Source organism: Malus domestica, chromosome 09 (genome assembly GCF_042453785.1).
Source record: "Malus domestica chromosome 09, GDT2T_hap1".
Lineage (NCBI taxonomy): Eukaryota > Viridiplantae > Streptophyta > Magnoliopsida > Rosales > Rosaceae > Malus > Malus domestica.
Window position 1 is genome coordinate 34,078,270 of NC_091669.1, and position 10,527 is coordinate 34,088,796.

Consider the following 10,527-nt stretch of genomic DNA (forward strand, 5'->3'; position numbering starts at 1 on the left):
ACTTTGGTATTTTATTTGGTGACTTTTGGTTAAGATTTGAGCTCCATCGGAGCTCGGGAATCCTCCAGCCCAGACTTCCCCTTTAATAAGGTTCGATGACCCAACCCAAATCCCTTAAAAACTAGGCCCTGGGCCGAGCTTTCAATCCCAAAGCCCTTTGACCCACAACCTAAGGCCTTCGGCCCCTTTAACTAAAACCCTAAACCCAAACCCTTTAAGGCCTAGCCCCTCATAACCCAGGCCTTTTAGGCCGAGCAAACTAGGGCTTTCAAGCCCAAACCCTATTCAGCCCAACCCAGTAGCCCAAAACCCATTGGACCCAACCCGGTCCGACCCAGCAACCCTTTGACCTGCGGTTTGACCCAACCCTTTGACCCGATCCAGAGGAATATTCCTGGATATTCCAAGGAATATTCTTGAAATATTCTATTTTGTTGACTTTTGTTGACTTTTTCAAATTTAACCGGGACCCTTCTTAGGGTAATTCGACGTTTTGAATCCGTTTCTGACGTCCGTTCTCCCAAATTCAATTGTCATAATAAAGTTTTATTAATTGGACCCTTTAAGTGCTTAGGGGCAATTATTTGGGGCATTTCTGTCTTCGCTAGTTTGCGTGGCTCTTCGGCGGCGAAGTATTTGTGAGTGGACCCTCTCTAAAAATACATGTTTTAATAGTAGAAATGCATACATGAAAAACATGATTTAATGATTATGTTTTATGAAAAGTTTTATGTGATAACATGCTTATTGAGGCTCGTTTGAATTATTACTATTTTTTCGATAATCCATGTTCTTTATAGAATCTCTGATGGATGACGATATAATATTTAGAACTTGTTTTGAACAACTCTTTATAGTATAGATGATGGATGACTTTATATTATGAAGTTGATTTTGAGATGTATGTTCAATGATTTTGTATTTACCTAGTGGTCCCTATTCCGCTACGGGGCGATGGATAGTTTCCGTCACGGGTGAGGTTACAGTGTTGGCATAGGGCCTGAAGAAATAATCTCTAGCTACGGGCTGAGAGACACAGGAAGCTGGCCCGGGGCCTGAAGGTGATTTTCCTCTAGCAATTGGCACAGGGACGGGGAGCTAGCACGAGGCCGGGAGTGAGATCAGACATTCACTAGCGATTACTATATATATGAGATATGTTTTGAGACATTGCACGGCATGCTAGGTTTCGGAAAACCTATTTTATTTATCATGCTATATGAGTTTTCATAAAACTTTGGGGGTTAGTATGTTGATAACTGTTTTATTATATCTATATCAACTTGGTCCACTTATGTTTGTTTTGCGCCCCCTTCAGAAATTAGAATCGAGGCGTACAATCTCAGTGTCAAGACACTTCTATATCGGATTTAAAATTCTTAGTCGGTTGAATTGGATTAATTTGTTATGGAAGATGAATTGAAGAACTGAAAAGGGTATAATAATTTAGTTAGAAAGTTTAATTACCAAGTAATATTATTGAGTTCATCGCATACATCGCTAGTTTGGTAGAGCAGCGTGTCCCTTCTATACACCAGAGTTCAAATCCCCCTCCCTCTAAATTAAAGTATATAGTAGAGAGTATCATCTTGTTAAAAAAGAAAATGTTACTGAGTTTATCGTGCATAAAATTCGAAGTGCCATTGAACCAAACACCAAACCTTTAGATTGAAAATATTGAATTGAAAACAATACAAGCTGTAAATTTGGTATAATTTGATTGCACAGAAACAAATTCTCATGCTTCAATGTTTACACAACAACAGTTCTTCTTTGCAAATGATTAATAGGGAATTAATGTTTAGGAAACAGTAGAGGTAGCATTGCAGTTGGAAGCTTAAATGGCAATCCTCAATCAAGCTCCCTTTATTTGACCTTAACTTAGGCTCCAAACAACCTGAAATTATACAGGGAAGAATTTCCAGTTGTTCTGTTGGCTTTAGTGGAAGGATTGAAAACAAGCCGTTTGTGGGGGATCTTATTCTTTACCTTTATACTCGAGACTGTGAGCGTCTTGTGCTGCACATCAATGATTTGTTTTTAGTTTTGAATGAATGATACAATGTGATTAGAGAAATAAGAGAGGTTATATTAAGAAATGCAGAATTATATATTATGTGAGTTTTACAACTATATGTAGGCATTTTACATGTGTTTATAAACTTCCTTGCTCAGTTTGTTCGAATGTAATATGTTGAGATTGATCATAAATTCTGCATAACACTAGGAAAGTATAATCATGGATTTGACACCTCTTATTTATATTTTCAATTCTTATCCATGAGGACAAACTTATTGTTATCAACTCAGAAAATTGCTAACTTAGCTGAACATGCCTTAATGTGGTCTTTGGCTTGGCAGTTGGCTTTGGCACTACTGGTTGTTCAGTTTCATCACTTGGGATAGGCACATTCTTTACCTGCAACAATGCCGATGAAAATCAGTGTCTAAATCTCGAACTTAATTAAAATGACAATAAAGTAAAGGATGCATTCTATTATATAAGAATAATTTATAACATACCAAATTTCTATATTGGAGACTGAAGAACATCTGGATGTATCTTTGCTTCGCCTGTTTCTGCTCTTTGTTTAACTGCCTCCAGAACGTATAAGTACTCCCCATGTTCAACACCTTGTTTGCATATATCTTCCAAGTGTAGCTACAAAATTCCAATAACTTGTTTTATATTCCACGCGAGAAGATGTTGGTTTTGTAACTTTGTTAGAATAAGAATGAACTTTAAGAAAACAAGCAGGGATTTAGAGGTCGTGTACTTACCATTCGTATATGCGCTGCAAGCCTGCTTTTGAAATTCTGTCCCAGTATGCAGCATCAGTCTTAGACTTCTCGAAGAAATCAGCGATTTTATTGCTTGCTTCATCACCGTTGTTGGGATCAATATGGAAACCAGAGATCCCATCAACAATGATTTCAGCCGGGCCTCCTTGGTTGGTTGCAAAGGTGGGCAATCCACAGTTCATTGCCTCTATGACAGTCAGGCCGAAAGCTTCATACAGAGCAGGTTGCACAAAAGCTCCCCTTGTGTCAGCAATACAACGGTAGAGCTCTCCATTTCGGTTCCTATCAGTCTGCGCTGCTATCCATCTGATCTGACCCCTAAGTTGGTACTTCTCTATCAGTGTATGCATCTTTTTTATTTCTGCAATTTCTTCTCTGTCTTTTGATTTCGAAGGGTCAAAGAAGCCCCCAACTACAACAAGGTTAACCAAATTTCCCAGCCTCTTGTTCTTCCCATACCACTCAACCAACCCAGTAATGTTTTTAACAATGTCCAGCCTTGCCATTGAGAAGATGATAGGTTTCTTTCTGTCCACTAGAAATCCGCTATTCAAAAACAGTTTGGGTTGATGTTAGACTACTAGTGAATAGTAATCAGCATTTGAATTCCAAAAGAATGATTTGCTAGTCCAGAACTTACATATGTTCATTGTTATCCTCTTTACTAAACAGTAGTTCTTCAATGGCAGGATGGAATGAAGTGAGCCGTTTCTGCTTCTCTGCGTAGGGGAAATAGACAGACTGATCAGCCCCAGGAGCGGCAATGTTGAATTTGGGATCAAATACATTGATGCCTGAAACAACTCTGCAGAGCCCCGGAAGCGTAAATGCTGTGTGGCTTTCATATTGTCCCGGTCTGTCTTTGCTGCAAAGACAACATCCAAGTACATTATGGTGTAAACTGTAATGCAATCATTTGGTAAGGGTTTTGTATGTATGTATGCTGGTTAATTTTGCTAACCTTCCAGCAATTTCCTGGTATGTGCTTGCAATGACAAAATCTGTAGCATTCATGGATATTGTGTCAGCAAGAAATTGGCATGAGAAGTGATACTTAGGATCTAACTCCTTCCAGTTGATGTCTGAATCTTCGTACTTGGTCTTCTCCAAAGCATGAGCAATAGTTGCCTGGTTTTAGTGCGCTATGGGTTAGTAAATACGAAGTGGGAGAAAAATGTGTTATGGTTGTATTTATAAGATAAATGAACAGTGACCTGAGTTATCCCAAGTTTATTAGCCATGAGAGACGCCACCAAATTCCCATCTGTGTAGTTTCCAATAATAAGATCTGGCTTTCCTTCCATAAGGTCGAGGATTTTGGCAGTAGCATCCTAGTTTGAAAGAGATGCAATAAATTATTAAGAACATAAAGCACAAAAATCAATTAGTGAACACTCTCAAAGCATGGATTTAAAAATCGACAAAAACATGCCTGTGTAAACAATTCAAGGTAGGGATAGATGTCAAAACGAGAAACCCAACGGCGTAGGATTCCCTTCTCTGTCCTAAATGGCACCCTAAGAATGTTAGAGTATTTTGTGCCGTTGATTGGTTCCAACTCCTGGTTGCACTTAGTTCCCCTTGCTTCTGGTATGAGTCGTGTCACCTATTGTAGTGAACAATTGTAGTTAGATAATTCTAAATAACTGAACTACCTTAACAAGCAAATCGTCCATAGTTGTCGATGAAACTCACGACAAGAATTTGAGGCTTCACAGTAAGTCCTTGTTGCTTAATTCTCACAAGCAATTCTTCCTCCAAAGCTTTCACTTGATCAAGAATGTAAACTACCTGTTTTTGATAGTAGAGTTCATAAACATTTGGCTCACCAGCGAATGCCAATTGCGTGGAGACTTAGCTTAACAGATACAGTATTTAAACTTTTACCTGCCCACCAGTGTCTGGCAAGCCAAGAACATCTGCTTGACCAAAGTAGCCATGAGGAGAGAATATTACAACATTGAATATTGTGGGAAGCCTACTGAAAAATCTGTCCATGATCAACGGGTCTGGAGCCTGTAGTACTTCCGCAAGTATTCCCATTGTCTCCTTTGTTCTTTCTGCAGTGTCTCCCCAACCCTTCTCAAAGCCCCACTCCTTAAACCTGTAAATGACGTTCGGTTTCAGATTGAAAGTTACATTACATGATCCGCCGACGGATAGAACATGAGAGGAAGAGTTACCTTAGTTCAAAATTTTGGAATGGTGTGTCCTTAGGAAGCGCTGAGAGGTGCACATCTGTTACAATCAGTGCTGCCTGAAGCTTTGAAGCGGTGTTGAGGGTCTCATTTAGAATAAGTTGCTGTAAATTCAAAATCACATAAACTATGTTTCAGACCTTATCATTAGAACGAAATTTGAATTCGTCTGCATCAAATTACTATGATTCCCATACTTCTCCTTGATGATTTAGTGAAAGTAAGTAATCCACAAGGGGTTGTGCATTCTCCAGTTTTCCAGCTAGCTTTGAAGTGGTGAACTTGGTAACATAATTGATTCCATTTCCGATCGAGGAAGATAGAGTTAAGTGAGGAGTAGAGAAATCAATTGCTCTAAAATCTACCTCCAGTGCATTTTCATCATTTGACCTGCAATGGAAAGCATAAGTGCATTTTCATCATTTTTCCTTCTAGACCTTCTTCTGGGCTAACTTCCTTTTGAGCCCAAAGTTTCAGTTTTAACCCAAACAATGGCATTGTGCTCATCCTTTGCACCCAAAATCTCCATCCGTAGATTTGAGTAGTTTAGAATATTGCTATGTCAAAAAAGAAAAACTTGAAAAAAAATTAAAAAAGATGTACCAGTTCTCATCGTATAAAGTTTCTTTGTATTTCAAGAAGTCTCTGACAGTGATGCCCTCAATTGAGAGGTCCTCAGAGCTGACCTTAACAAATTCCCAGTATCCTGGATTTGGTCTTATTGAAAAGACAACATGTGGAGGAATAACAACAGCTTCCTGTGGATTATATTAGGTAAACATCTAATTTAGTCAGAAGTAAAACCAATTGTTTATAGTTTTAGGGAAAATTCAATGATGCTTCGAGTATCCTGTACCCTGGACTTTTTACCCGCCCCTTAGATTCTAGTCATATAATGGTCTAACGGTTCAAAATTTTAGTTAGTCCAACCCCCCCCCCCCCAAAAGGAAGAACATATATATAAAAAAGAAGTGTTTAATTAGAAACCTGAGTTGAACATAATATATAGCCAAGAACACCCTCCAAAACTTGGGTTCTTTCAGCTTTGTCATCGATGACTGTCTCCATTTCACTCATCAAATGGTGGAGCTTTATTATCCTTCTTCCTTTCTCGATGTACTTAGCGAAGCACCTCTTCATGTGGTACCGGCTCTGCCTTCGGGCATCCGGCATGTTATCAGCTATGGACTCGGAGCCTTTGATAGCTGCTGCAGAAGCCATTTTTTGTGTAAATATTTTTCTTTTTAAAGAGACAAAGGTTTCAAATGCTTAAAAGATGAAGCAGTTTGAGGTTTCTTAGCTTATATTTCTTCATTTATAGGCGGCTTTCGGACTCCATTACGTACAATGTCTGTGATGCGGCTGACTTGCTTATGTTGCAGATTGCTTTTGGTTTCGTCAAGAGCTTTAGAAATGTGAACTTGTTTTGGTGATGAAATGTGTCCAAAAAGAAAAGTGGAAGAAAGATTCACCACCAAGTGAGGAGAAGGAAAAGAAAAGAATTATTCACTTCAAAATTCATTACAATATAAAGGAAAGAACCAAAAGAAAAGAAGATCACTGTAAAATATTCTGATGTTTAAAGTAGGTGTTTCTTTCTCACCTAACTTACTGGTATCATTCTTTCCCTCTTTCTGTCTTGTTGCATTGGTTGGCATAAGAAAGAATATCGAAAGATGATATCATCACGATATATAAGTTCTAAAAATTTGTTAGTCTGTGTGAAGTATTTGTATAAGGATAATACTTTGGTAGGATCTTTTTATTCACGCTCTGATACTATGTGGAGTTGTAATTGTATTGATATAAATATATACTGATCTTTGATTTGGAGTACAAGTAAACCTAAACCCACATAAATTTACAAAACTTAGTCAAACAGAATTCTAACTGGATTCTCCTACACTGACATATGAATAATGTTAGGGACAAATTTTTAAACAAAATTTACAAATGTCATCAATAGGAGATGCGCACTTGAATCTCCACGCAGTTGTATTTTTTATGGGTTTGATTTGGTTGGAATCATGACGACTAGAATATGTCAAGGATGTCAAAACTGTACGTGGAAATAAAACAAGAAACACAGGCTCGTAACACATAACCTCTCCGAAATTAACTTGTGAAATGTCCGGCATAAAATGAGGGGAGGTTTAAGGTTCAAATTTTATGAATAGCGAGTGCCGTACTGGTTTGTAATGACTGGCTGATGACTTGTTCAAATATAACATTACAAATTTACAAAATAAATTATGGATGTATGTCATACTAATAATGATTGACTGGCCGACTTTTTAAATATGACATACAAAATAAAGAGAGAATAACTAAGATTGAAAATAGAAGATATAAAATGGTTGTGAAAATCAAATTTAACGGTTAAAACATCTTCCAACATGACAGACAAATGAAACATACTCAAGTTTTTTTAGGTAAAAAAAAAGAACAAAGAAAAGCCTGTAAGGCAGCACAATCTTGAGAAACATACTAAGTTTGATTTGCTTTTAAAATAAGGAACTATTATTGATACTCTAAAAATCTCATTTTGCACTTCAAATGATCTATAATTAGAAAGAAAAATACATATGTGAGCAGTGGCGAAGCCACGTGAGGGCGAGGAGTGGCGGCCGCCACTCCCCTCGCCGGAGAATAGGACTGGATCTCTGGGTTAGCCCATCCCCTCGTCGGAAAACCCACTGGTTCAGCTGTCCCTGCTTTTGTGATGTCTGGGTTTGCTACGCGTAGCAGCAGACTGAGTTTGAATTTTTTTTTTTTAAACATCCAGATCAAAACGACGTCGTTTTGGTTCTGGTAAAAAAAATTAAAAGAATAATTGAAATAGCGCCTGCGGTTTTGTACTTTTCAAAATAAAAAATATATATCTTGGGGGACTGCGTGTTCCCATTTCACTCTCAATCCCTCTAACCACTCAGACCTCAGTGCTGCCGTGTCCTTCCCCCTTTTGTTTTTTCAACCTTTCTGCCAAAGAGCACAGCATGTCAGCAACCCTAAGTCCCATCAGCAACATAAAAATATTTTTTTATTCCAATTGGATTGTCAATCTTCCAGCCACTCTCCTCCATTTCTCTAGCCGCTGAGCGCTTGAGCCGCCGACTTCAGCCTTCAAAGGTAAATTTTTTTAATTCTTAAATTTACAATCCCTAACCCTAATTAATTATTTAATACAAATTTTGTTTGATAGGTATAGAATTATATGGTAATGCCCTAATATGGTTATTGGTTATTGATTATTGATTATTAATCTGATTCTATGATTATTGATATGAAATTAAAATGTATTTTTTGGGTGAAAATTAAAATTAAAATTCTTGATTATTTCATATGATTAGTTGAATTGAATATTTATTTATTGAATAATTTGTATGCTTATTGGTATTGTTTAATTGAATTGTTGGTTGGATTAATTATTATGCATATTAGTATAGTCTACTCTAGGATTAAGAGTGTAAGAATTTTTTTTCCTTTCCATTTTACAGTTACATAATGAAACGATACTATAAAAAACAATACTTAAATCATCCTTCAAAGATTAAGGGTGTAAGGATTTGGTTGTTGCTATTTTTTTTAACCTTGCAATCTTTTAACTTCGCCCCTCCCCCAGTCAATTCCTGGCTTCGCCACTGTATGTGAGGATGTAAATTGAGAATTTTAAAGTGTGAGTAAAAGTACGCTTTCAATGTTATTAAAATGAAACAATAAAAAATCCCATGATTATCGATGTCATCATCCATTCGCAGATTAATTATCTTGATTTTTTGCATAAATGGAACCACAAAAACACCATGAAATAGGTTGGTTAACGTGGTTTGTGTGGATGCAAATTTCTTCCTTCTTGATCTTGGACAATTTTGTACTTACAAAACAATTAACACCTTAGGTTAAGGCCAAGAGCCTCACGCGCTCACGATGAATGGGGGGGGCTTTGGCCGAAGAACCTCCGATGCCAAAGTTAGAATTTAGAGAGAAATAGTGTTTAGAGAATTTTGGGATTTTTGCCAAAGATTTGGAATTAGTGTTTGGTGAAAGTGGGAACCAATTTATAGGAGGGGAAAGGATGGCCAGCCACTTAGTAGGGTTTTAGGTTTTGTTTTGGTTTAATTAGCCAATTAATTGGCTAATTAAACATAAAAGGAAATGCTTTTGTGGTTATGGAATTTATTGGCTAATAAAAATGAAGAAATGGTGAAAAAGGTAGAAAAGGTGATGGATGAGGTTTTGAAATGGGGATAGCCGGCCCTTTTGTGGGAGTTAGGGTAAAGTGAAAGGTCTAAATGCTAATTAAGGAAATAATTAGTTAATAATCCATTAATTAGCTATTTATCATTATTTTAGAAGGAATGTTTTAGGAATTATGGAATAAGTATAGTATTTAGCTAATTGATTAGCTAAATAATGAAATAGGAAATATATGAATAAATTAGGTTTTAAGTTGATACCTATTTTAGGTACTTTTGACTTGGTTGAGGGATGATTGCCCGCTGCTCGTGCGTAGGAATCCCAGTATGCCTCAAGGGTATTTTTGTCCTCTTTTACCCAAGAATCCACGTGTCGTCTTGTGATTATTTTTGGCTCCACAGTTTGATTCTTTATTTTGATGAATCTGAATATTTGATCGTTTGCCTGATTGCTTCTGCTTAATTTGCTTATATTAATATATCACATATTGAGTAATGGGTGGAATTTGACTTCTTTTTTTTTTTCTCTGTCAATTTTGTGTTTGCTAATATTGAGTTAAATGTTGATTCTTAATTTGTACATTTGCGTCTTAAAATGCGAGACAAGTAATGTTTTTATCTTCTCTCCTTTGATTTTAATTTTTATGATATTTAATGTAGAAATAGATTTTTCATGTAGGGCCCACTACAATATTTATAGAGAACTAAATTACAAGCAATATTTATAGAGAACTACATCTAAGAAACCCTAACTTAGATGGGGCCCAATTCCTAAACTAACAATGAAAATCCAAATACTAAAATAAAAATAAATACTAATATTTTCCAACAAATATTTCCCTCTCAAGGCTCAAGCTCGTCTGCAAACCAAGACAAAAGATGGAGGTAATAGCAAGAGTGAGGATCCTGAAGATCCTCAAATTACATCCGTTCATCATACATTGTGCGGTCAGAAATCATTGTAATTTTTTTTATTCAAAATTGAATATAAACAGTACCTGATGAAAACTGACCGTACAATGTACAATGAACGGATGTGATTGGAGGATCCCCGGAATCCTCACAAAGGGGATCCAACGAGAATCCTCTCGTATAGCATAATGCAAAACACAGTAAATAACTATTACAATAGAAATCAAGTGGGGATATAACTATTTCAATCTTTTTTTCACACTAATAAATTCTGAAAAAGAAAGGATTTCTCATTACAATTTTCATTTATAGACAGCATTTTGATTTTCTAGACAAGGAAGTGGAAGTTTCTAGACAAGAAAGTGGAAGTTTTTATAATTAAAAATAAAAAATAAAAATTTAGTCTTAGCTAGTCTACA

General features: G+C 36.6%; 1 protein-coding gene across 1 annotated transcript; it reads right to left on the minus strand.

Moving 5' to 3' along the window:
• Window positions 1-1,643: 1,643 nt before the first annotated feature.
• On the minus strand, window positions 1,644-6,380 carry LOC103444250 (sucrose synthase 5). Its single transcript, XM_008383171.4, has 15 exons — window positions 5,988-6,380; window positions 5,604-5,758; window positions 5,198-5,390; window positions 4,986-5,104; window positions 4,690-4,906; window positions 4,498-4,593; window positions 4,235-4,408; window positions 4,017-4,133; window positions 3,764-3,930; window positions 3,443-3,667; window positions 2,782-3,348; window positions 2,524-2,662; window positions 2,337-2,419; window positions 1,990-2,019; window positions 1,644-1,897 (listed from the first exon to the last, which is right to left on the minus strand). Exons 1-14 carry the CDS (start codon window positions 6,219-6,221, stop codon window positions 1,992-1,994), a joined length of 2,514 nt encoding a protein of 837 aa, XP_008381393.3. The 5' UTR covers window positions 6,222-6,380; the 3' UTR covers window positions 1,644-1,897; window positions 1,990-1,991.
• Between the last annotated feature and the right edge of the window lie 4,147 nt (window positions 6,381-10,527).

Bases quoted from the DNA above. Each gene is read 5' to 3' on its own strand.
- LOC103444250 (XM_008383171.4), bottom strand. From the start codon at position 6,221: ATGGCTTCTGCAGCAGCTATCAAAGGCTCCGAGTCCATAGCTGATAAC. The intron at 3,668-3,763 runs GTTAGCAAAATT...TTGTCTTTGCAG, and splicing joins TACCAGGAAATTGCTGGAAG to CAAAGACAGACCGGGACAAT. The intron at 3,349-3,442 runs GTAAGTTCTGGA...GTTTTTGAATAG, and splicing joins GAGGATAACAATGAACATAT to CGGATTTCTAGTGGACAGAA.